This window comes from Terrapene carolina, unplaced genomic scaffold (assembly GCF_002925995.2).
Source record: "Terrapene carolina triunguis isolate 2854851 unplaced genomic scaffold, T_m_triunguis-2.0 Scaffold93, whole genome shotgun sequence".
Classification (NCBI taxonomy): domain Eukaryota; kingdom Metazoa; phylum Chordata; order Testudines; family Emydidae; genus Terrapene; species Terrapene triunguis.
Window position 1 is genome coordinate 931,809 of NW_020664444.1, and position 27,449 is coordinate 959,257.

The 27,449-nt window shown below is 48.8% G+C and overlaps 1 protein-coding gene across 1 annotated transcript in view; it reads right to left on the reverse strand.

Annotated features, from left to right (window-relative positions):
* Positions 1–15,943: 15,943 nt before the first annotated feature.
* The window catches only part of LOC112117571 (heparan sulfate glucosamine 3-O-sulfotransferase 4), a 114,389-nt gene continuing 102,883 nt past the window's right edge, over positions 15,944–27,449 (reverse strand). The window contains exon 3 of the mRNA XM_026650751.1: positions 15,944–18,935. Within this exon, the coding sequence (XP_026506536.1) occupies positions 18,299–18,935 (637 nt within the window). The 3' untranslated portion in view covers positions 15,944–18,298. The remainder of the gene's footprint in view (positions 18,936–27,449) is intronic.

Sequence of the window (27,449 nt, forward strand, 5' to 3'; positions counted from 1 at the left end):
CAAGAGTCACTTGGAATAGAGACGGAGATGATACCGTGACTTCTCTGGCCAATCACAGCTAAGTACACAGAACAAAATTTGAATATTTATGACTATAAAGCAAAAAATGGAAAATATTCATCAGAGAGATTAAATTCCAGGACATCGTAATGTGAACAGAGATTCCACGAAGAGAGAGAGGCTAAATTTGTCAAATAAATTATTTACTCTGAATCATTTATTCTGTCTAGTGAAATTCTCCAAGGGGGAAGTGTAGTCACCCAAGGTGATCCGAGAATTCCTTATTCCTTTCATTCACTGCACTTTATTCTTCCGTTATTTCTAAGGGAAAAGTAAAAATCATTCCACTGGCTACTTCTCATTACGCTGCTGTTGAACCCCTTCAGCCTAGGGTGTCATCGGGGGCTGTAAGATAAAGGGACCAAGACCTGGTCTCTGTGAGCAGCTGGATCAGTTGGTGCATGAAGGGTGGGAGGAGCTGCCAGTCCACGGGGGGGACCCAACAAGAAGAGCTGGGGCCTGCAGCCCAAGGGACGGGATTTATGGTTTGTGCAGAGTTTTGGTTCTGAAGCTGTGAGCCCCAGCATGGCGTTGCTATGAATAAACAGCTCATCCAAGTCATTTCGGAGGCACTCCAGCATGTACTTACAGTTGTGTAACGCCCAGTGGGTGCTGTGCGTATGCTGACTGTCAGCTGGCTTGTCATTTATTGTTACAGGTCAGTCTGAGCGCACGTCTCTATCTCCTGAATATGATCCCAGCCTTAGCGCTGGGATATCTGTGGCTGGTTACCCCACAGCACCTCGAGAGGCTTTTGGAGGTCATGGGGGATTTGCTACCTGTTGATCCCTGTCAGTTGGGAGGAATATTGCCAGATGAGTCACTTGCCTTCGTTACACAGAAGTCTCTTGTTACCGGCCTCAGTGCGGTTCTGTAGCGTGTAGTGCTGGAGTAATAGTGCTTGTTCTGTATGTAGCAGGGACACCTATCTTTAAATATCAAATCCTGCCTTAGACAGAAAGTGACAAGGAGAAAAACCCAAGAACCTTCTCCCTGGGCCCGAGTTTCCCCAGTGATGCTGGAACACTTTACTAGTGGGGGGGCTGAAAGCCAGCTCCCTTATTCCTGTCCATGCCCCCCCTCTCCCCCCGGGCTGGGGCCAGGAACAGGGCTGTGTCTGCAGGAAGGGGGGACCCGGACAGGGGTGAGGGGGCTGAGGCTGTGGGGTGGAGCCCCATGTGTGGGGCTGGGAGCAAAGCCCCGGGTGTGGAGCTGGGACCCTGCATGTGGGGCCGGGACCAGAGCCCCGGGTGTGGGGTGGCAGCCGGTACCCCACGTGCAGAACCAGGAGCAGAGCCTGGGGTGTGGGGCTTGGAGCAAGGATCCCCGGATATGGGCAGCAGCCAGGACCCCACATGCGGGGCCAGATGCGGAGCCCCAGAAATTAAAAGGTCCAGCGCCAAAAGCGAAATCCCTGCAAGCTGCATGGAAACTTTTTCAAGACACCATAATAGAGGATCAACTTAAATGTATACCCACATTAAAAAACATAGTAAGAGAACCAAAAAAGTGCCACCGTGGCTGAACAACAAAGTAAAAGAAGCAGTGAGCGGCAAAAAGGCATCCTTTAAAAAGTAGAAGTTAAAAATCCTAGTGAGGAAAATAGAAAGGAGCATACATTCTGAAAAATGAAATGTAAAAATATAATTAGGAAGGCCAAAAAGAATTTGAAGAACAGCTAGCCAAAGACTCAAAAAGTAATGGCAAAAAATTTTGTAAGTACATCAAAAGCAGGAAGCCTACTGAACAACCAGTGGGGCTACTGGACGATTGAGATGCTAAAGGAGCACTGAAGCACAACAAGGCCATTGAGGAGAAACTAAATGAATTCCTTGCATCGGTCTTCTCAGCTGAGGATGTGAGGGAGATTCCCAAACCTGAGCCATTCTTTTTAGGTGACAAATCTGAGGAACTGTCCCAGATTGAGGTGTCATTAGAGGAGGTTTTGGAACAAATTGATAAATTAACCAGTAATAAGTTACCAGGACCAGATGGTATTCACCCAAGAGTTCTGAAGGAACTCAAATGTGAAATTGCAGGACTACTAACTGTAGTCTGTAACCTCTCATTAAATCATCTTCTGTACCAAATGACTGGAGGATAGCTAATGTGACGCCAATTTTTAAAAGGGGCGATCCCAGCAATTACGGGCCAGTAAGCCTAACTTCAGTACTGGGCGAATTGGTTGAAACTGTAGTAAAGAACAAAATTGTCAGACACAGAGATGAACATAATTTGTTGGGGAAGATTCAACATGGTTTTTGTAAAGGGGAATCATGCCTCACCAATCTACTAGAATTCTTTGAGGGGGTCAACAAGCATGTGGACAAGGGGGATCCAGTTGATATAGTGTATTTAGATTTTCATAAAGCCTTTGACAAGGTCGCTCACCAAAGGCTCTTAGGCAAAGTAACCTGCCACAGGATAAGAGGGAACGTCCTCTCATGGATCAGTAGCTGGTTAAAAGATAGGAAACAAAGGGTAGGAATAAATGGTCAGTTTTCAGAATAGAGAGAGGTAAATAGTGGTGTCCCCCAGGGGTCTGTACTGGGCCCAGTCCTATTCAATATATTCATAAATGATCTGGAAAAAGAGGTAAATGGTGAGGTGGCAAAATTTGCAGATGATACAAAATTGCTCAAGCTAGTTAAGTCCCAGTCAGACTGCGAAGAGCTACAAAAGGATCTCTCAAAACTTGGTGACTGGGCAACAAAATGGCAGATGAAATTCAGTGTTGATAAATGCAAAGTAATGCACATTGGAAAGCATAATCCCAACTATACATATAAAATGATGGGGTCTAAATTAGCTGTTACCACTCAAGAGAGATCTTGGAGTCATTGTGGATAGTTCTCTGAAAACATCCACTCAATGTGCAGCGGCAGTCAAAAAAGCGACCAGAATGCTGGGAATCATTAAGAAAGGGATAGATAATAAGACAGAAAATATCATATTTATTGCCTCTATATAAATCCATAGTACACCCACACCTTGAATACTGCGTGCAGATGTGGTCACCCCATCTAAAAAAAGATATATTGGAATTGGAAAAGGTTCAGAAAAGGGCAACAAAAATGATTAGGGGTATGGAACGGCCGACATATGAGGAGAAATTAATAAGACTGGGACTTTTCAGCATGGAAAAGAGACGACTAAGGGGGGATATGTTTGAGGTTTATAAAATCATGACTGGTGTGGAGAAAGTAAATAAGGAAGTGTTATTTACTCCTTTTCATAACACAAGAACTAGAGGTCACCAAATGAAATTAATAAGCAGCAGGTTTAAAACAAACAAAGGAAGTATTTCTTCACACAACGCACAGTCAACCTGTGGAACTCCTTGCCAGAGGATATTGTGAAGGCCAAGAGTATAACAGGGTTGAAAAAAGAACTAGATCAGTTCATGGAGGATAGCTCCATCAATGGCTATTAGCCAGGATGGGCAGGGATGGTGTCCCTAGCCTCTGTTTGCCAGAAGCTGGGAATGAGCGACAGGGGATGGACCAGTTGATGATTCCCTGTTCTGTTCATTCCCTCTGGGGCACCTGGCACTGGCCACTGTTGGTAGACAGGATACTGGGCTGGATGGACCTTTGGTCTGACCCAGTCTGGCCATTCTTATGTTCTTATGAGCCCAGTCAGCGGCCCCGTCAGTCGTGTTCAGAAATCCGAGCTGCTCTGAATTTTCCTTGCAAGTGACCCAGCTAAGCAGGCTGTTGCTCTGAGCGGCCTGTGGAGCTGAGCAGCGTGTGTCTGTCACCTGCGCAGCAGTCAGTGCTCCAACGTTTGTGATATGTACTGTAAACAGCAAGCTGTCGCCTCCTAAAGCAGTGTGTGTGCTGAGCCTGGCCGTGTTGGGAACATCTTCTGGGGAGACGCATGGGAGAGCCAATGGCTGGATTCAGCCTGCACCTGACTCGTTACCAGAGTTTAAACACTGTTACTACTTACTTTATAATTCAATGATTAGTGCTCGGACTAAATATCCTGCTTGGCATTTTGGGAACATGAATCTATAGAGCCCTCCATGCCAAAGGAGCCCAGAGCAGCTGGTAAATGCTACCTAGACTAGTAAGGTGCTCTGTTATCCTGCACAAAAGCAGCATAGCACAGCACAGCACCTTGTGACAGCTGTAAAAAGAAGACCAGCTGTAAAAGCATAATGCATGGTACAGTCTGTGTATTCGTCTTCTAGCAATGTGCAGTGACTGATTGGGATAAAACACTCTTTGCGACATACAACCAACAGTGAGGTCACAGACGGAGGATTAGGGCTAAAGGTGCAGAACAGGCAACAAAGAGACGCTGTTTTTCTGCAAGTGTCCTAGAGAATGAAGGAGAAAACAAGACAGAGACTGGATTAAATAGAAGGGAATTGTCTCCAAATGGAATGTTTTTCATGCTTTCCCATGAGGCGTCAGAATGTCTTTATGGACAAATAGTCAGAGTAGAGTCCATTATGCTCAGCGCTTTTTGCCTTGAAACATAAATAGCTGCATATCATAGAAGTGTTTGTTAGGAGGAAATGTGTATGCTGGAAAAAGTTAGACATTAAATCATTACTTCATGCAGAAAGATATTGCTAAAGGGAGAGGATTACTTACTATATTAATTCTCTCCTTCAGCTCCCCACACATCTCTCTGCATATAATGACGTTAGTCACAAAATGTGGTGTTGAAACAATTTTGGTACATTGCAATTCTATTTCCTCGGAGACTGCATGTCCTGGTGCTTTCGCTGCCCTCCCCTGTCCTCGGGCTCTGGCGGAGCGGGGAGGGAGCGAGGACCAAAAAACGACTCCACTGGCAAGTCCTCGGGAGAGTTCTCAGTGCACGGACTAGTTCCCATCCCACTCTGCTCCCCTTGCAGCCACCGGCCACCTCCAGGGATCACCCCGTCACTGTGCTGTGTGACCTACTACGGGACAGGCCCAACAAGGACAATAACAGAACACCACTGGCCATCACATACAGCCCCCAGCTAAAACCTCTCCAGCGCATTATCCACCATCTACAACCTATACTGGAAAATGATCCCTCACTCTCACAGACCTTGGGAGGCAGGCCAGTCCTCACTTACAGACAACCCCCCAACCTGAAGCAAATACTCACCAGCAACTACACACCACACCACAGGAACACCAACCCAGGAACCAATCCCTGTAGCAAACCTCGTTGCTTACTCTGTCCCCATATCTACTCTGGCGACACCATCAGAGGACCCAACCACATCAGCCACACCATTAAGGGCTCATTCACCTGCACATCCACTAATGTTATATATGCCATCATGTGCCAGCAATGCCCCTCTGCCATGTACATTGGCCAAACCGGACAGTCCCTCCGCAAAAGAATAAATGGACACAAATTGGACATCAGGAATAGTAACATACATAAGCCAGTAAATGAACACTTCAATCTCCCTGGTCATTCTATTACAGATTTAAAAGTCACTATCATTGAACAAAAAAACTTCAGAAACAGACTTCAAAGAGAAACAGCAGAACTAAAATTCATTTGCAAATTTAACACCATTAATCTGGGCTTGAATAGGGACTGGGAGTGGCTGGCTCATTACAGAAGCAGCTTTTCCTCTCCTGGAATTGACACCTCCTCATCTGTTATTGGGAGTGGACTACATCCACCCTGATTGAATTGGCCCTGTCAACACTGGTTCTCCACTTGCGAAGTAACTCCCTGCTCTCCATGTGTCAGTATATAATGCCTGCATCTGTAACTTTCACTCTATGCATCCGAAGAAGTGAGGTTTTTACCCACGAAAGCTTATGCCCAAATAAATCTGTTAGTCTTTAAGGTGCCACCAGACTCCTTGTTGTTTTTGTAGATTCAGACTAACACGGCTACCCCCTGATATTTGGTGACTAGGAGGAGGACAATCAAACGGCTCCTTGGTGGGCATGTGGACTCATCCACTGCACTTGCAGTGAACAAAGTAATCGTTTCTAGTGTGTGTGGACGCCACTGGAAAGAGGGGCAAAGCCCCATGAAGTGAGTTTGTGGGTTTCTTTGACCATGTGGAATATTGGCGGTAATGACAACACCACAGACCCCTGCTCAGCAGAGACCCTTTGATCTGAGAACACTTGCCTTCTAGTTATTAGGCCAGATGCGACCTGCAGGATGTCTTGTCAGTCGTGGCACATGGCTCCAGACCTGGCATTGCCCTGAGAAGTTTTGCCACTCAATGGTGCTGCAAACGGGGGGTGACCCTCAAAACCCTGCTTCTGAATGTCAGGTCTTTACACTGAAACTGGAAGAGCCTCTTAAAAGGCAACCGGAATTTTTTAATCAAACACATTTTTTCCAGAGACTGACTCACAGAGGGAATAATTTCTGAGGTCAGCAGAAAAGTAAGCAAAAAGCAACATGAAAGCAGGAAAAGTAAGAGCAACTGTTTGTTTTGACATTTTCCTCCTGAACAACATGTAAGTCTCACCCTGTTATCACTTGGCTTAGCAATGCATTACATTTTCTAGCTCCACTGCACCACAAGTAAGTCTGGTGTCACTGACACCCAGCTGCCATGCCAAGGTGAGAGCTGGTTTATTCATGCTTCTGAAGTCATTATAGGCTGTGCAGAATGGACTCATTTACCCATTATGGGTCGGCAACCTGCTCATCTCGGTAATCGCCAGGCGGGATTTGTACCTCCGCGTGGGTAATAGAGTACACAGGACGTTCTCTCACAAGACGTGCACTTGAGTGCTAATGGCAGGGACTCTCCCGTAATGCTACCATTGCCTGCATTTCCCACTGTGGGTAATATAATCCGTTACCTCATTCAAAGGCCTCTGCTTGAAACCTGGCACTAGCGCATGCAGAACATGCTGCATCTTTGCTGGCCCTCTTCAGTCTGGTTTGCAAAACATCTGGGAGGATGTGCCCTTGGAGGGCAGGGGTATCGAACCAGCACACTAATGGCGCGTCAGCAGTGAGGGCAGCCTGCTTGACCTGGGGCAGTTAATAACTAATGAGGATGTCAAAGTTAACAGCAAGAATGAGGGAAACAGGTAACAACTTTACAGCCAGCTCTTTGACAAGGCAACATCCAGTTAAAAAGCACGACTCCCGTCTCAAAAAGACAATGCGTGGCTAACGCAAGCTTTGGAGAAGTTACACCTGGGCACTAGAATGGGGCAATGCCTCGAGAAACATCACCCAGAGCTTGGCTTAGCTGTAGAGCAGTAAAGAGGTAACCAGGGAGGTGAGCTGGTGAATACTTTGCAAACGTAGTCAGTGAATACGTGGTTTGATAAACATCACAAAGTTTTTAAAATAAAACACTGAGTGGCTAATTTTGTTCTGTCCCCAGATTTGCTGTCACAGGCAAGTGACTATTTCCCAATAAATGTTGCACTTTTCACCCAGTTCTGTCAGGAACTCGCTGGAGGAATTAAAAGCTCGCTGGAGAAGTGCCCTGGTGATGGTCCTTTAGTGAACCGTCCCGCTTGACAAGTGCCTGGGGCTGTAATCCAAAGGGTGGCCTAGGTGGCTAATAGTCCTTTCCGTGCCTACTCCCTAGAAAGGAGAAGCTGATAATCTCCCAGGGGAAAGGAGACCCAACAAGCCAAGGTGCCGGTGCTCAAGGAGCCCTCCAGCCTGTCCAGGCAGGTTTCAGAGCACAGCTGGGTTTGCTGTTGATGTCTGCAGGGCAGTCTGGGTAGAACCTGGTACATTTTTTCCATTTCCCCAGACCTGGAAATGGGGGGATGATTCCATGCATGCTCTCCCAAACAAGCTCCCTTCTGGGGAGAAAGTGAGCGTGCGAAACCTCAGTCCCAGTGTGCGTGAGCAGCTCAAACCAGGGGATGGGATGGGGCTCGGAGGGGTGCTCCCAACAACGGCTGCGAGGAACGACTGCTAAGCAGGATTTTGGCAAGAGCGGCTCTGGGGCTGCTGTCTGCTTTGCCGGTGGCACAAAACAGCCATAAGGCTTGCAGCTCACACCCACTCAGGGCAATCCTTGCGTGGCGCCCACCCCCCATCGGCCTGTTGCATTCCCAGGGGAATGGACACATGGGCAGGATGCCTTTGTAGCCCAGCTGCTGGCTTGGCCTGTTGGGGCCATGGGGAGTAGGGTGACCAGACAGCAAATGTGAAAAATCGGGACAGGGGGTGGGGGGTAATAGGAGCCTATATAAGAAAGACCCAAAAATCGGGACTGTCCCTATAAAATCGGGACATCTGGTCACCCTAATGGGGAGCCTGGTGTGGAGGCTGGTCCATTAGAAACAGCTCCTTCTAGTTACCACAGCCAGCAGTCATGCATCCATGGCAAGTTATCATCTTTCATTGTTTAGTTTGTTTTGTATTTCCCTTCCCTTCCTTCGGGCTCTTTGTAGTGTGGCCAGCCCAGGAGTGTGCCAGGGAGGGGCTACCTTGTCCCCGGTCACAGGAATCCAGTGATTTGGACTTTAGTTTGAGTTGCCAGCAAAGAGCCTGACCGTGCCCAAACTGGGGAGCAGGCAAATGGGCTAATCGGTCTGCCCCGACGCGGCACCGGCAAAGTCGTGCTCTGCTCATGGAGCTCAGGTGCCCAATAAAGGGAAACTTTAATTTGCAAGTTTATGGCTGTTCCAAAAGCTTTTAATGACAACAGCAGGTGAAAATGACACATCATTCAAGACAGTTTGATTGTCTAAAAATACAGCACTTGCGTCGCAAAGGTCATCAAGAGAAAAGCGCATTTCTCCTTGGTCTTCATACTGAGATTTTTCTGCTATGTCAACGCTGAGCAGTTATGAAGAGGCCCCCCAGTTAACTCATTAGGATTAAAATCTTAGTCAAGCAACTGTATTCCAAGGGGGCGGATTACACTGCAGTGTGATTATATCACTCAGGTACTAAAACTCTGATTTATTTTGAGATTTAATTGATCTTTTGAGGGGAGCCGCTTCTCAGACAGTAGCATCTACACCAAAATGATCTTGATTTGAATAAGTATTCAGTCCTTGTTTGGTAAATACACCCAGTGTTAATGGTGCTTAATGGTGCCTGTAATTGGTGTCTAAAGTTATTTAAAAGTAAATTTACTAGAAAATAATTAGCAATTTTATAGTTCACTACTTCCTAATTTTGTTGATAAAAATTGTCAGTGGTTTTATCAGATGACACAATAACACAATGGTGTGAAATAGCTTTTTCTAAATTGCTAGGAAAGGGTGCCCAGAAAACAAAATAAAGTATTTTCCCCTCTAACTTCTTCCACTGGAAGCCAGTCCCCCGCCCCTTTTATAATGCAGTAAATTAGCCTTAATCAGCAATTGGTGAAACTTTCCAAGCACTGTTCAGGGATTTGGGTTTTGTAACCTTGGGAGTTCTTAACCTTCGCTGTGGGAGCAGGGAAGGAAAACGTCTTCCTCATTAGGACTAAAGCCTCTTTCCTTAATGAGCTTGTGGGACTGCTCAGCCCCCCATGAGCCCCATTCCCTGCTCTGCGGCTCCACAGATGGAGTGAGCTCTAGGAGGAGAGGGAAGACTGAGAATAACTGGAGAGAAAGCGCTTTCCCGTGGGGTCTGTTTGCTGTACGCTGTGGAGCTCGGCTGGTTCACGCATCAATCTGCTGCCTGCACAGCTCAAAATCCAGGGGAAAAGTCTGGGGCTGGCAGGCTTGGTGCCTGCACTGAACTCCTGAGTCTCTGGGTGACTGAATCCCGAGTCGATGCTAGGAAGGCCTGAGAACCAGCCTGCCCTGGGCACAGCTGGCCCTGAGCTCAGAGTGGGCTGGGGCTGGCGGTGGGTTTGGGTGGAAAGTGGCGCCATGTGATGTCCCACCTGCTTTTGATTCTGGTTCCAAATGCTCCCAAACCACAACTACCAGGGTCAAAAGGAACCTAGGAAAAAGGCTCACATGGAAGAGGTAGGAGCCAGCATAGACCTGGGGCTGGGAGTGGCCCCCTCTCCCACTCAGACAGGATTATCTGGACAGTCCCTTTCTGAGAGCTTTGTTCCCGTTCTGGGACAAAACTGGACCTGGGTTTGTCTGGTATCGGATGGGGGCAGCTGCTCCGCCCCCTCCGGCTCTTCAAATTGGTGTGAGCTCACATGGACCGTCACGCCAGCAGGCGCAGGCCCACCCCTGCCATTTCTGGCAGTACCAGAATGACACGTGTGTGTGTGTGTGTGTGTGTGTGTGTGTGTGTGCGCATACAGAGCGCCCCCTGCCAATCACTGAATCGTGCCCTGGCCCCAGGGGCCGAAGGGGCCTCCTCCTGCTGTCCGGGGGGGCTGTGCAGAGTCGGGCCCACAGGTGTTTAATGGATTGCAAGAGACCAGAGGGCTGGGCACTGACACTCAGTGCTCAGAGTGGATCAGGGCCCTGTCTGCTCCTGGCTCCTGGCTGCACTGGGCCCGTGAGCTGGCCAGCGCTCTGCACGGGCCATGCAACCACAGCTGCCGTGTGGGCTTCAGAGCTGGCCAAAGGCTGTGACCCAGACCCTGCGAGGGCCTCCCACCCGCAGCGGTGAGCTGCTAGGGCAGCGCAGTGGGAGCAGAGAACAGGCTGCTGACCGGCTCTTTAAATGCTACCTATACACTGTGCCATGGCTAGAGCATGAAAACACCTGTCCGCCCTGCTGCCAGCTGCTGAGCTCTCCCCTGCTGGCTTCACTCGTCTCCATCTTGTCTCCGGACTGGGGCCCCGAGGGGCCATTGTAACTGAGAACTGGCTTTGTGTCTATCAAACAGAAGCTGCTACTTACATTGAGTCACTGATTCCAAGGCCAGAAGGGACCATCGTGATCCTCTCGTCTAACCTGCTGTATAGCACAGCTCCAAAATCATTCCGAGAGCAGAGCTTTTAGGGTCTGTCTACACAGCAAGAAAAACCCGCGGCTGGTCCATGCCAGCTGTGGGGCTGTTTCATGGCTGTGTAGACGTCCGGGCTCAGGCTGGAGCCGAGTCTCGGGGACTCTGCAGGGTGGGAGGGTCTTGGAGCCCAGAAGTCTACATGGTGATAGAACAGCCTGGCAGCCGGAGCCCCATGAACCCGAATCAGCTGGGACGGGCCAGCCGTGGGTTTTTGTTTCCCACGTAGACAGACCCTTAGGAAAACAGCTGATCTTGACTGAGAAATTCAGTGCTGGAGAATCCACCATGACCGTTAGTAAATTGTTCTAGTGGTTAATTACTCACTGTTAATTACTCTCACTGCAAAATTTCCAGTCTGAATTTGTCTAGCTTCAACTTGCAGCCATTGGATTGTGTTGGGGTTTTCTCTGCTAGAGTAAAGAACCCATCATCAAATATCTGTTCTCCATGTAGAGCTACAGACTGTGAGCAAGTCACCCCTCGGCGATCTCTTTGTGAAGCTAAATAGATTGAGCTCTTTGAGTCTATCACCATGAACCATGTTTTCCAGTCCTCCAGTCATTCTCCTGGCTCTTCTCTGACCCCTCTCCAATGTATCGACATCCTGCTTGAACTGTGGGCGCCAGAACAGGACACAGGATTCCAGCAGTGGTCGCACCAGTGCCAAACCCGGAGGTAAAATCACCCTCCTGCTCCTACTCGAGATTCCCGTTTATGCATCGTAGGATCACATTAGCCCTTTTGGCCGCAGCGCTGCACTGAGAGCTCATGTTCGGCTGATTATCCACCCCCCCGCCCCCCCGAAGCCTTTTCAGTGTCCCTGCTCCCCAGGACAGAGTCCCCCAGCCTGTAAGTACGGCCAGCATGTTTGCTCCTAGATGTCTACATTTACATTTAGTTGTATTAAAATGCATATAGTTTGCTTGTGCCCAGCTTACCAAGCGAACCAGATCACGCTGTATCAATGACCCGTCTTCTTCATTATTTACCACTCCCACAATTATTGTGTCAGCTGCAAACTTTATCAGTGATGATTTTATATTTTCTTCTGGATCATTGATACAATTCATCAATAGCATAGGGCCAAGGACCAATCCCTATGAGACCCCACTAAAAACACAGTCCCTATTTACAAATACATTTTGAGACCTATCCATGTAATGTGGGCTGTGATACGTTTATATTGTTCTAGCTTTTTAATAAAAATGTCATGTGATACCAAGTCAAATATCTTATAGAAGTCTAAATATGTTACATCAACACTATTACCTTTATCAACCAAACTTGTAATCTCATAAAAATATTAAATTAGATTGACAGGATCTATTTTCCATAAACCCATGTTGATTGGCATTAACTATACACCTCTACCCTGATATAACGCGACCCAATATAACACGAATTCGGATAGAACGCGGTAAAGCAGCGCTCCGGGGGGGCGGGGCTGCGCACTCTGGCGGTTCAAAGCAAGTTCGATATAACGCGGTTTCACCTATAACGCGGTAAGATTTTTTGGCTCCCGAGGACAGCGTTATATCGAGGTAGAGGTGTAGTACCCTCCTTTAATTCTTTATTACTCAAGTCCTGTATCAGCTGCTCCATTATCTTGCCCGGGATTGATAGACTGACTGGCCTATAACTGCCTGGGTCATCCCATTGTCACATTAGCTTTCTTCTAGTCTTCTGGAACTTCTCCAGTGCTCCAGGAGTGATTGAAAATCAACATTACTGGTCCAGAGAGCGACTCCGCTGCCTCTTTTAAAACTCCTGAATGTAGCTCTCCGGTTCTGCTGACATGAAAACAGCTCATTTTAGTAGCTGTGGTTTAACATCCTCCTGAGACGCTAGTGAAATGGAACGAGTGTCATCACCATATGATATGACTACATCATGTTTTTTCTCCAAATACAGAACAAAAATATTTACTGAACACGTCTGCCTTTTCTGCATTATTATTGATAATTCCACCATTTCCATCTAGTAATGGACTAATACCATTGTCAGGATTCTTTTAGTTTCTAATATACTTAAATAACTCCTTCTGATTGTCTTTAACTCTGTTGGCCGTAGATTTCTTCTTGTGTCCCTTTGCTTCCCTTATCAATTTGTGACAATTCCTAGCCTCTGATTGATATACATTGGCGGTGTTTGCAATTCCATTCGTTGGCTGCAAGGGCATACTTTGTTTGCAGGAATGTTTACACAGAGCAAGGGGCCCCCAGCCCATTGGGCCCCAGGTGCAGAGCTGAGGGGCCCTGACTCATGGGGCAGTGGGTGCAGAGCAAGGGGCCCCCAGCCTCTGGGTGTTCACACAGCTCTGTGCAGCTCCCTGGGAATCATTCTCCCTCCTCCTGCTGCTAAAAGAGTTGGTTGCCTGATTGTGGACTGTGTGGCTTGGGTGAGCCACCTCCCATCAGTGAGCTAATCAGAGACCCACAGGGGCAGGGCAGGGGGATGGTTTGTGAGTGTCCCATGGGCTGAAACGCCCTCGCAAGGCAGGTTAGAAGACGACAGAAGTGCGTAACAATCCCAGCCAGTCTGTGGCTAATTCACAAGCAGAGAAACAGGGACGCCCATTGTTGACTGAGCCCCTGGCTCCCAGTGGCTGGCCCGGCCCGGCTGCGTGAGGCTCCCATATCCCCGAGACACATCCTCTGTGTGTGCTAGTTCACACGGGGCCCTGCAAAGGAGACTGTGTCACTGCTTGCTGCAGTCCAGGGCTGGCAAAGGTGGGCAGCAGAGCACCGGGGAAGGGGTGACTCAGTCATCAGCTATGGGCATATGTAGCGTGAGAGTCATTGTCTTCCTGCAATTAGCCAAACCCCCTTTCAACATGGCATTAACAAGCTCATACAGGGAAATGTGTCGGCAGTGCTCAGACAAAGCTGGCGGCATTAACCTGCTGCTGGTTCTGTCCTTCCCAGGGAGTGACACCGGCTCCCCGGGCCCGCAGCCCGGCGAGGACACCCACGCAAGGCACAGAGCCCCCCAACTAGCGAAGTGAGTTTTGTGCCCCAGTAGCAGCTGCGTGGTTTGTTCTCTTCTTGCTCCCAGGTCCTTTTGGATCTGATTTGTGCTCACGGTCATGGAAAACTAAGAGAGGAACATCTCCCACTACCTGCATCCCAAGTGACTGACTGGGCCTCGGCTCCTGCACTGCGCTGACCAGTCTCTATGGTATTAGGCTGATTATGGGATAGTACAGAGAATTCTCCTCATCCCTGCCACTCCTGCCGCTTTGGAATATACCCATGCAGAGACCAAGGAGAAATGGAGCAGAGAAATGCAGCTGCTACAATATTTTATTGTTTAGTGCTGTTAGGTTCAAGTTTTAAGTTGAAGATTTTCAGACGTTCATATCGTTCAGGTACAGAATGATACAGACAGACGTGTTTGGGAGCAGATGACAGAACAGCAGTTTGCTTTCAAAAGGACGAATTGTCCATTTTCATTTCTAAACCATTAAGTACCAGCTTTTCCATAACAATGAATCATCCAGTCTCTGTGTATAAAATTAAATATAATTTATGCTTTGCTAATGGAAATCAAATACAAAATTCAATCTCCTGTGTGTCGTAATGCTGACATTTAAATAGTAAAAAAAAAAAGTTATTAACCCAACTCCCTCCTAGCAGGTTGCTCCCTCTCTCGCTGGAGAGAAAATAACTCCTCGGTCACATCAGCACATTACAAAGCCAGACACTTGTCACGGACTGCGCGGGTGCGCAGGGACAAAAGTCACCATCTCACCCAAGCCGACAAAGCCATATCGCCGCCTCTTGATGGCTGGTCGTGCCAGGCCTCCCCTTCCCAAGAGCAACAGCAAACAGCATCATGTGTGGTGCTAGAGAACACCCACCCCTAGGCACCTGAGTCTCTCCTGGCTCCTTGATTTCTTAGCCGACCATTAATGTTCACCAGAGGCCTAGCTCCAGAACAGGCCTGCAGACGAGCAATGCAGTTGGAAAAGTGCAGGAGCAGCACATCCCCTTTGCTGGAGTCAGTAAGCGCCACCTCCCGAGCGCAGGGAAGTAACCCATATAAAAAATAAACCTCTTAAAATATGGCAAAAAGAAGACTGGGCAAGAAGCCCCGGTGGCGCAGCATCCCCTGGATGCAGACAGGTCCAGTTCTAGTGTAGCAGCCAAATGGGACCTCCCTCCAGAGCGTCACACTGCAAGAACACGCAGCTTTGTAACCGTTTCCATTGCTAGCGTCTGGGCGGGCGGGCGAGCTGGCCGGGGTGAAGCAAGCTCCTTCCAGAGGGTGGCGAAGGGATGCAGCATTAAGCACAGGTGGCCTACCATGGCCACGCTCTGCTGTCTGAATCCTGGCTCAGCATTTTGTTGCTGCTCTGGGAATACAGCAAACGGGTTGGGGGTGACTGTACTTCATCCAGGTGCAAACTGGAGCTATGTCTCCTGCCCAGCTACGGGCCAAAAGCTTTCACCAATCCACGGAACCACAGCGTCAGCGGCACAGGCAGGGTCTTGCCTCAAGTCTCTTTTCCTTCCAGGAATGGGCCTGTGAAAAGAGCAGCCAAAGACCACAAGCAATCCGCGGCCTCTGCTGTCCTGGCTGATCCCGGGTGGCCCCTGACTAGGGAGCAGCACAACACGCTGGCTTTTTTAGGGTTTTTAAAATATGCAAAGAACATTTTTGGTGTGGTTCGGGCGGGGGGGGGGGTGGTCCTATGGGGGCCTAGGGTCTCGTGTGGGAACGAAAAGCTCCCCCTTTCTCAGGTCATTGCTAAGGGGTGGGCAGGCCACCCCAGCACAGCTGTGGTTCACACGGCATTGTTCCGACTGCTAATGAAACCACTGTCAGGAAAATGAACTTTTTAATCCTCTTTTGCAAAGATTAGTTGAAAGGGCTTGATCCTGCCAAGTGCTGAGTGCCCTGGAATAGGTTCCCTAGGGAGGTGGTGGAATCTCCTTCCTTGGAGGTTTTTAAGGCCCGGCTTGACAAAGCCCTGGCTGGGATGATTTAGTTGGGGATTGGTCCTGCTTTGAGCAGGGGGTTGGACTAGATGACCTCTTGAGGTCCCTTCCAACCCTGATATTCTATGACTCTATGATTCCCCGTGCTGACGGGCAACCTCGTATTTCCAGGCGGGGCTCAGCATCGGGCAGGAGTGAGACCAAAACGAGCTGAGGGTTTGCGGGGCCTGTGAAATAAGAAAAGGCTTCGGGTGTCCATGTAAGCAGGACCCTAGAAATTGGGAAGATTTTAAAAAAATTCCCTCCATCTGAAGCCATGAATCATTTTGCACGAAATGGCAAAACAACCCAGCTTTCATTTAGCAGAAGAAATAATGTTTTAATAACATCTGAAACAATTGAACGTCCCCCCTTACTACATATTTCCAGTGTTTGTATAATACATTTCTCGGTTTGCAGGTCGGTGAGAAAGTGTTTTATGTCAGATGCTGTTTTAAAACCTAATCAGGCTAATATGAACTGACATTTACCTCACTGGGAACGAATGTGATTCTCCCCAAACCTGGCCCACAGTCGAAATCTGACAAATGAATTTAGCTCCTTTTATACAACCCAAAGCACTAGCACCACTTGATTGTGTAATGAACCACATGACAGGCCATGAAACCCAAAGCAGGTTCAGCTTGTTACCTAGCTTCACAGTGTTTTAGTGACATTTCCTTTGGTTAGTTGGATCAACAAGGATTTCTTGCCACCTTAATCAAAACCGAGCCTTGGTCTTGCTCAGGAATACATAAGCTGTGTTTTCTTGCTGCTTTCAAACAGCAACAAACGCAACATCTCAAAGGAGCACTGAGGCTTGATAAAAATGAAACGCCTTCCCTCCTCCCCCTGCAAAAGCAGGCCCCACTGCTGCTCTTTTTACACAGTAAATAAAAGGCAAAGAAAAGAAAAGAAACCCCAGACAGCAAGAAATCACCCAAAGGAAGGAAATGTTCCCTCACAGGTAACACGGTGTTTTCCTTTCGTGCCCACTGTTCCTGGGTTTTTCTCAGGAACAGACATGGACTATAGTGCAGCTGTGTCAAACCGCTGCTACCTTGTCTTTGCTGATCCAGGCATGCAGCTCGCTTCGGATTTGCTGCGGTTCTAGGAGTGACAGGTGCTTATCTTATCGTTTCCATCGGGATTTGCCAATTTGGTTGATCATAAACCTTTGTTATTTCCACTGGGGAAGGAAGCTTTCTCCAGGGCAGTGAGCGCTCGCTCGGTGGAAATGACCTTTTCTCCTCTTTGCAGATTTTGAAGCAAAGATGAAGAATGTCTCATGGTTTTGCAAACCCAGCTGAGTCCTGAGTTTCAGAAGTGCTGAGCACCCACGGTCCCAGGGACGTCAGTGGCATTTGTGGCTGCTCAGCATTTGTGAAGGTCAGGCCGGTGTCTGGATTTTGCACACCACTCTAGACACGGTGATGAGGTTTTACTCAGTAGAGGATCTCCTTCTGGGCTCATGGCTACCTAGCAAAGAACTAAAAAGCCGCCTGTAATGACAACCTCAACTGCCATCTGCTATGCGGGGAAGCAGCGGGTTTCCAGAATGATTGAGAAATGCCATTTCATTACCTGCCTGCAGGAAGAGCTGTGAGCGGGACACTGCACCTTCTGCTAGGAGACTGTGCAACGCGTCCAGGCCAAGCTTTCTGAGATGGATCCCATGAGATCACTCTCAGCTGGCTCCTTAGGTGCCAGTGCATGACAGTGGTTTTTAGTGCGTGATCATCTAAAGGAGCATATGAGGACTTAGAGGGAAAGCCTGGATTCTGGCCTCACTGCAGACCAGAGGAAATCAGAAGCAACTCTGTTCAGTTAAAGGAGTTACACCCCAAAGTGAGAAAAGACTCCGGCTCAGGATATTTGTGGCACTTGGTATGTGGTAGCTAGTGCAAGGTCTAACTAGTATGCAGGTGAAGTGTGTGTAAATAGTTTCTTTGCAGCTTTGCTGTTTGTGTGTGTGTGATCTGACACCTGACTGCCAGCAAGGCAAAACTAAAGTAGTGCAGAAGAAATGGAATCTGTCGGCTCGCCTTGTCGCTATTGGGATTCTATAAGCTTCCCTCATCCTTTGTTGGCCGTGGGTAGGACTCACTGAATACTGACTGGCTGGCGCTGACAGGAAGCACCAGGAACAAAGTGCTAGAAACCGGTAGCCTCCCCTGTCCCACCGGAGCCTCCCCCAGCCATTCTTGCAATACAATACAGTGGGAGGGCTTGGAACAGACCCAAATGCAACCTGTGCTCGCTGTGACAGGAAGGTTTCAGAGCTGGAAATGCTGTTCAGCTTGACTTTAACCTTGACAATGCAAGTCTCTTTGTCACAAGACTGAGACTTTAGCCCTGTGCGATTTTAGTGTCTCTGACAACGATTCACCTCTAGATAGCAGAGAGCTTTTTCCCTGCTGTCTTGGCTTTACTTATCACTTTCTTCCTGTTCCCACTGGAAATCTTGACCTGTCATTTGGTAAAACATGACATTGAATGGTTTGTAAAACTTGCGCAGTCTGTGGATAACATCTGGGTCTATTTTGGGATGAGTTCGACCCTTGGACTTGCCCAGGCACCTGGGGGCGCTGCTGTCCTCTGGCTTCTTCAGACAAGGAAACCCCTTGGTTTTATTGAAATAAAAATGCTTCTCTGTCACAATCCTTTTGAGGCCTAAGAAATCCTGGACCTTGGCCATTTCCCCAGCTGGGTCAATAATTAACCGTTCGCCGCTGACAAAGAGGATCTGGGAAAGTGGGAAGTACTGCAGCCAGTTCTCCAGGTGCAGCGCATAGATCCCAATGCGGATGGCGCTCCAGGAGGCATCGATCAGTCCCAGGGTCCGGTTCTTGAAGGCGAGTACTTCGAAGGTGGGGATCTCAGGTTTCTTGGAGAGCGTCTGCGTGTAGTCCGAGATGGCCCTGGTGACCGGGTTCCGCACCACCACGATCAGCTTGGTGTCCTTGGCCATGGAGTGAATGCGCTTTGGGGCCTCGTTGGTCACAAAATAGCTCGGCGTCTTCTCCATCGTTATTTGTCCATCCAGAGTTTTGGGCATCACGTTCCTGTAGAGAAAGGAACAGGAGAGAGAGGAAGAGAGCTTAGTTCTGCAGCAGGAATCTAGCTCCCAAGGAAACTCTGCCATGTGGGTTCCCCTCCGGCCACGCGCAGTGAGTTTGAAGCCTGTGGCCCAGTGAGACTGAGGGCACCCCTCAGGGGAGTGACACTAGCTACCCCATAATCTCTGGAGATCTAATGCCGGTTAGTGTCCTTTGACTTCAGAACCCGGGGAAGGCAAGTACCTCAAGTTAAAGCCGGTCTCAGTAACATATTATACAGTTAATTTGCCATAGGCATATGTAGACAAGAGTTAATTGACAATAAACCTGTACAATACCTGTCTGTACAGCAAGCCATCTGCTACCATTTGCTCAATTAAGTCTATACACTTCAGAGCCTTGTACCAAAGTGGTGCATTTAGGATTACACAAGACCTTTTTGTTATGATGACATGCTTTTAAATGTCTCAGCTAATAAAACTTAATACAGAATAAGATCCCTTGCTTCTAGTACAATAATTAAATTTATTTACTATCTTGTGTGTGAGGAAGAATGACTTTTCTTTTATCTCTAATTCACATGCTCTGTCAATAATTAATTGCTGCTGGGTTTTGAGCTTCCGGCACAAGCACTTTTATTAGCCAAAAGGAATTTGCCTACTGGATAAATTAACATGTAGCAAGACTTTCCTGGATAGTATATTATCATATTGTAACATGCAGCCGCAGTCCAGATAGCTTTTATATCTAAGAAAATGGAGAAGTAAATGCTTGGCCCATATGGCCCAAGTCAAAGATGAATGTCGCAAACCAGAAGGTTTTAATTCATGAACTCGGTATGTGCATTCGAGCAGCTTTTAAACCTTAACTGCTGGGTACCAGGCTGGCTGAAGGCCTTTGCTGTACACGGGGCACATTGCCTCCAGTTCACACACACGCTGTGCTGGGCAGGGCTGGCAGGGCAGTACGCTCCCAGGAACTCGCGTGTCTCTTCTCACGGCCAGTGTGAGGTCTGCTGTTCTCTTGTGGCTCCTGGCTTGAGAACCATTATTTATCAGCTGGAAAATTTACACACACCCCCTTCCCCCCAGCTACAGAAAGAGCAACCGCAACATCCTGCCTCACCCAGCATGCCCGAGGCCTGGCTGCTGCCGCCTTCTACTTTATGTAGTGATTTGCACCTGTGTCACGTGTGTGTGAAACATCTCCAGCCAGAATGGCGCCATTCAGCACCCACTCTGTGCAGGAGTCAGCGAGGTAAGCGAGGTGCAAGGCAGTCAGGAAACAGGTCCCCAGTGCACAGGGTTTATATCAGGTATTAGTGCCAAGTGTCAGAGCAATGCTCATTGTTTCAGTGTTTGCAATTGGCACAAATCTAAATGCTTTGGGCATAAAATGAAACAAAAATGTTTTACTTTCAGTTCAACTTTTTGCGTTTTAAGCTTTGCAGCTATGCTCTCGCTCACACCCACTGTGATGTTTAGCTTGGTGGAAGTTGCCCCAAATGTTCATGATTATTGTATTGCCTGAGTGGGTAATTAGCAGGGGGGAGGGGTGGTCACTCAGCAGTGGGGGCGAACTCTTAACGTAATACCAGGGCATGATTATGCAAGGCGTTGCGCATCCCCTAAGAGGAGCTCCTGCATTGCCCACCTCTTCCATTGGCTTTAATGCAAGGTGAGGTTGCTCAGCATCTTGCAGGATTGGGCCCTTCACATGGGAAACTTTTCAGTGCAAACATAGGGTGAGAAAATAATGGGTCTAGGCTTGAAACGGTTCTTTAACAGCCCCTTGGGCTCCGCAACCGCAGCGCTACTGCTGCCACCCAGCAGCGCCCAGGCAAACACCATCCCGTGGGGTTACCCAGCGGATAGCTGCAAGCCGAGATGTTTGCTAGACAAGGCCCAGCTAGGTGAACGTGTCACTGCCTTGTGTTTGAGACCGTTCAGCGCCGTGTGTTGCTTTACAAATCACCCATAGCGTGTGCTCATGGTTCCCGACATGACAGGCTAGCAGATGAAGTTCCCTGTGCCACAGAATTCCTTTCGGGTGTGGTGAGTGTTCCAGGAACCAGCTCGGAGCTGAAAGGCTTTGGAAGCTGGTGATGGATGGCTTGAGTTGTCCATATTGCCAGAAAGGCCCAAGGCTGCCTTATGGTACTGAAGGCAGGAATTCTTTTGGCAAAGCGGTTTGCTAGGCAGCTGTGCCCGCCCCCCCCGCCCCCCGTGGTACAAACACTCTCTTTTGCTGAGCTTTGTGATCCTGAGTCCCAGATTTCCAGTCGCTTCTGGCAGGCTTCCGCTCTGTATCCCACAATGCACAGCACAAGGAGGCCCCCCCAGAATGCTGCATGCCCAGTAGGCACCAAGTCCCTGACATGCGGACACTGCTTCGTGCTGAAGCAGAAAGCAGTTGCGTGTGTGAATACAATTGCTGCGGCCTATCAAATCCACACCAGTTTTAAAGGGCATCTGCGACAATTAAAGGGCAATTAAAGCTTTGTCAGCATGTTTACACCGATGCCCAGGGGCTCGCTAGGCAGGTGCTGCCAGCTGTGAAGAATGCTAGCCTGTGGTCTGCTCCTTACGTCTCCTGTGGCTGGAATTCAGACTTTCACCACCTTCGGGACACTGTCACCCTTCTTAGCATCTGACTTGCCCCTTGTTCCTTTGTCTCTTTCCAGCTCCCCCCTGCACCGCTCCCCTGCCTGATCTTCCGAATCCCCAGTCCATAGATGTCAGGGAGCCCAAATGTAGCTAGACTGGTCCCTTGCTCTAGGGGTGCAACCCTAATATCCCCACACTCCATCACCTGCCGCAGCTTCTCTGATCTCTCCAAATCCAACTCAGACCCAGCAGCGAGACTCTCCTAGCCCTCCGTGGACTCCCCCCAGGCCCCTCTCCATCCTCTTCCCCCGGTACATCTCTCTCGGGCCAGTTCCTACAATCCAGCCATCGCTGTCTGATACCCACGACTCTCCACTCTTCCATTGATTCTGACCCATCTATCCAGCCCTCTTTCCCCACCAGCCTCTGAGCCAGCGACTCATTCCTTTTCTGTACCGTGCATATTGCTAGTAATGAGTGAATAGACCAGAGAAATCTCATTAGCTTCCGCACAGAAAAGTCCCGTAGAAGTTAACAGGGATAAAACTATAGGGTTCTATAAAATTACTTCAAAAACCTACAGAACTTAAGAGAGATTCATACAGATGTGTAGATTCTCTATTAAAGTCTATAGGGCGTTTCCCAAAGAGCTAGGATTTGCAATAGTGTATGAGAAGTAACTCTTCTGCTCTACTCTGCGCTGATACAGCCTCAACCGGAGTATTGTGTCCAGTTATGGGTGTCACAGTTCAGGAAATATGCGGACAACTTTGAGAAAGTCCAGAGAAGAGCAACAGAAATGATTAAAGTTCTAGAAAACATGACCTCTGAGGAAAGATTGAAAAAACTGGGATTGTTTAGTCTGGAAAAGAAAAGACTGAGAGAGGACATGAGAACAGTTTTCAAGTACATAAAAGTTTGTTACAAGGAGAAGGGAGAAAAATTGTTCTCCTTAACCTCTGAGGATAGGACAAGAAGCAATGGGCTTAAATTGCAGCAAGGACGGTTTAGGTTGGACATTAGGAAAAAACTTCCTAACTGTCAGGGTGGTTAAGCATTGGAATAAATTGCCTAGGGAGGTTGTGGAATCTCCATCACTGGAGATTTTCAGAGCAGGTTAGACAAACACGGTCTAGATAATACTTAGTCCTGCCATGAGGGAGGGGACTGGACCAGATGACCTGTTGAGGTCCCTTCCAGTCCTACGATTCTATGCCTGTTTCCCATGCCAGAATGGGCTCCCCACTTAAATAACTGGAAGAGGTGTGTTTGGAGGAGAAAGGCAGCTCAATGCAGGAAGAAACGACGCCTCACTACGCTCAGAGCAAAGCTGACAATATTGGCTCTCGAGAGCGGAATAGCTGAGGGTCTTTTTCAGTAAGTACTATTGCGCTGGTGATTTTCTGATCTATTGCACACCAGCCAGCTGGACAAAAGACACTACGAACTGCAGAAACAGCTGCCGATGATCTACACTGCAAATTCACCCAATCACATTTGTGGAGTTGCACCTGGGCACGTGCAACTTTCCAATTTGCCTGAGTGATTCAAACTGGTGTTCACATTCCCATGGAAATCACTTTCACTCAACACTGTGTCTTTGAAAATGACCAGCCAGAAATAACTCTAATTACAGTATGCGCCCAGCCGTAAATAGCTCCCAGGCTCAGTGTCCGCTCATCAGCGCTTGCAGACACGGCCTTTCGGTGCACACGGCGCCCCTGTGCATTGGCCCTGCCTGCACTGGCCAAACAATTCAAGCATGGCAACGTAAAATGTCTTGATAGATTTCTGAAAACACTGTTGAGAAAATTTGGAACTGAAATGCTAAAATTTCTGCCTGGAAATTAGGCTGGTCTGATGCAACTGAGCAGAACAGATTAAAGTGACAGAAGAGAGCTGATGGATTTCATCAGCTGAGCGAATGACTGACGGCACTGGCAGGCTTGCATGGGGAGAATCCAGCCCTGCGTATGGCTGTGTGCGCTGCACCAAAATGCTAATCCTCCTACCACAGAGAAGGGGGATACGATCTGCCCCCTTCAAGTAAAAGGCCAGTGTTTACAGAGTGCATCAGCTAAGTGACTTCCCCCAGTGTGCAGAGCTCACTGGCCCTAACGCGATTCCCGAGTGTGCCATCAGCAGCACATGTAGCCCTGAGTTCTGTGCTCAGTGTGCTGCTAGCGCTGCAACCTAAGTGGCTTGGTAAATTTGTTAAAATATGATATTGAAGATCAGGTTAGCAAGAATTTCTGAAGAGTAATACTCTATTTCCTTCTTATCAAATCTCCCTCCAGATTAGCAGCTATGCTCTAAATGCACTCAGCTGCAGGGGCCTAATTGCATTCCATAGTTATTGATTTTTGGAGAGCTGATTTAGTTTTATTGAATGATAACAGAAAGAAACACCAGTTTACAAACAGTGGAAGTGATATTGCTGGCTGCGGCTCCCCCCTCTAAATTCTGATACCTCGCCACTCTCACAGAAGGAGGTTTGAGGCTACACATTAGACTCAGCAATACGGAGTTACCCCACAATGAGGACAGGATCCAGTCCTCTCCCATGGAGTGGAGAATGGATGAGCAATACTGCGCTAGCACACATCTCTGTACCATAGACATTTTGCAGCCAGCCTGGTCAGCCGGGTCTCTGAAGTGACAGTACTTTATTCTGCCCCCCGTCAAGCCTTGCATCAGTCCCAGATCCCACTCACTTCTCTCACAAAAGAGGATGCTCGGGAAGAAGCAGAAGTGTGCCTGTTGAGGAGATAATGCCATAAATGTTTGCAGTACTTTCCTCTTCCCACATAGTTCTGTTGGATCATTAGGAAAGGCAAGTGTTTGCTCTGGCTAGGAAAATATTTGAATATCTAGTGCCGAAAACCCAAATGCTGAGAACTCAGGACTCACACACAAAAAGTCAGCAGGATTTTATAATGTTTCCTGAAGCAACGCAAGGCAATCGTGCAGCCAAAACAGAAACCTTTTCATGCATTCCTCCTCCCCAATAACCTCATTTCCAAGGAAGGGCTCAATTAGTTGTAAACATGTAACAGCCTGTAATTTGCTTGAGGAAAACACGTTTCATTTTGCTGGTGAGAGCGGAGGATGAAGGAGCACCGTCCCCTCACTAACTGCAGCATCAGGTTGTTCCAGTGCTTTGTCTACGCTTCATGCTTAAGGCTGCGAGTCTGTCACGGTCTCCATGACTTACCGTGACCTCTGCAGCAGCCGGTGCTGGGGCAGTCTTGGGCCCCCTGCTCCCACAGCAGCAGCAGGAGTGTGAGAGGGGGCTCAGGGAGTTTGGGGTGTGGGAGGCAGTGAGGGCTCCGAAGCAGCAACATGTCCCTCGGCTCCTAGGCGGAGGGAGGTGCAGCCAGGCGGCTCCGCGCACTGCCTCTGCCAGCAGGCACCGCCCCTGCAGCTCCTATTGGCTGCAGTTCCTGGCCAATGGGAGCTGCGGAGCTGGCGCTTGGGACGAAAGCACCACGCGGAGCACCCCTGGCCATCCCTATGCCTGGTCGCCGAGGGACATGTTGCCACTTCCGGGGAGCTGCGCAGGGAATCTGCCAGCCCCGCCAATCCTCCCCCCAGCAGCAGTGAGGGTCCTGGGCTGACCCCTCCCCCCCCGAGTACCCAAGTTTTAGTTTACTGTCTGTGACCTGTCCATGACTTTTACTAAATAAAGTGTAGCCTTATTCATGCTTAATTCATCCAGCAGCAGTTCTGTGCTTTGTAACATGTGAGCCAAACATACCAGGTTGCTATTGGTAGATGGTGGTTGAGGCTTTAGGACTGGGCCTGTCCAGAAGTCTCTCTGTTAAGGACTCTGAGCAATATCTGCACAATGAATGATATTCCAGGCTCGCCAACCCCAAACATGCAGAAGTCATGAGCCAGGCCCATCAAAATCAGGGAACTGGTTTACAAATCATGGGTTTAGGGGAACCCACTCCAAGCCAGCTGAGGGCTTGGCTACACTTGCAAGTTAGAGCACATTAAAGCAGCCCCGGGTGCCCTAACTGCCGACCCGTCCACACTGGCAAGGCACGTAGAGCGCCTGGACTCTGCAGCTGGAGCGCTCCTGGGAATGCACCTCCATGAGAAGCAGAACGCTTGCTGCGCCTCGGCTGAAACGCCCCGGCGTCAGTGTGGACGAGGTGTTGCATTACTGCGCTCTGATCGGCCTCCGGAAACATCCCATAATCCCCTGAAGTCAAGTGGCCACTCTTGTCATTGTTCTGGAATCGGCTGTAGGAATGTGGATATCCCCTTTCAAAGGTCTGTTTCCGATAGCCGGCAGCTTATCTGCTCCGGGACAAAGCGACCATTAGTGTGGAATGTTGCTTGCTGTGAGTGTGTGAGAGAGAGGTGTGTGTGTGGGGGGGTCTGAACTTACAAGACAGCATGCTGACACACTCTCAGCACCCCAAAAACCCACTCTCTCTCCCTGTCACACTCCACCCCACCCCCCGCATTTGACAAGCACGTTGCAGCCACTTGAACGCTGGGATAGCTACCACAATGCACTGCTCTCGGTGGCCCTTGCAAGAGCTGCTAATGTGGCCACGCCAGTGCGCTTCCAGCTGACAGTGTGAACACACGGAAGCGTTTTCCCTGCTGCGCTCTACGAAGGCTGGTTTAACTCCCAGCGCTCTACATCTGCAATTGTAGCCAAGCCCTGAGGGGTTTTTTTTTTTATTCACCTTCTGTATTTTGAGCCTTTAGGGGCGTTTAGGTCAGATTTTCAAGTTTTTCTCCTCTCCCCTGAGAGCTAGACACGTGTTGTTTTTTTTAAAGGCAAGCTGAGATTCAGTCACCTGGCTCCAAGAGCTGGGGCTTTAAGGCAAACACCAAATATTTCAAGATTTGTGATAAAAGCATGAAAGGTGGCACCCCTGCTAGTCCGCGTTTGCGCGTCTCCTACAAAGCATGGCAAGGCCTTTGCAGGGAGGGTGGAACAGAGGGAGAATCTCCTACAGGCTTTGAGAGCCAACGGGAAAGGAAGGTTTTTAGGCAAGTTGTTCAAACGGGAAGTGATTCTGAATGAGTGCGTGTGGCGGGCTGGGGGGCGAGGTGTTGACACAACAAGCAGAACAGCCTTTCCGCCAGCCCCAGCCCCAGGACTGCGGGAAGGACATTATTCAAGGATCCGTAAGCGTGAAAAGAGGAAGCGAGCAGGGATGTCAGGGGAGAGAGGGAAGGTCACCAGGATGCTCCAGAGATGGTGGGAGGTGGCAGGACAGAGAGAGAAGAAAGTCTAGGGCAAAGGCTGGCTCCAGTTCTGGGCCTTGAGCAGCACGGCCAACTCCAAATGTTCAAAAACTGTGAGTCCGGCTCACCAAAAATCCTGAGATTGGCTTTAAAATCATGAGGTTATGAAAAATAATGGATTTGAGCGTATTTTTATTTGCCTTCTGCTTTTTGAGTCCCTAGACCAGGGGTTCTCAAACTGGGGGTCGGGACCCCTCAGGGGGTCGCGAGGTTATTACATGGGGCATCGCGAGCCCCACCCCAAACCCCGCTTTGCCTCCAGCATTTATAATGGTGTTAAATATATAAAAACATTTTTAATTGATAAGGGGGGTTGCACTCAGAGGCTTGCCGTGTGAAAGGGGTCACCAGTACAAACGTTTGAGAATTCTGCTTTGGGGTGCACTGGGGTCACATTTTGAAGCTTTCTCCACAGCCACGAGGGCTAGAAACTCACTTTTTCTGTAAGAACAAAGGCTGAAATCATCACACAACCGCCTGACTCCAGGAGCTGGGGTTTTAAGGAAAACAATAATTATCATAATTCTCAGCCTGTTTGAAGACCCGGTGGAGGACAAAGGCAAGGTACCAGGCAGGACCGTCCAATCAAGCTGTTTTTCCTGAAGAACTCCTAGAACAGATCTCTAGCGAGCCATTAACG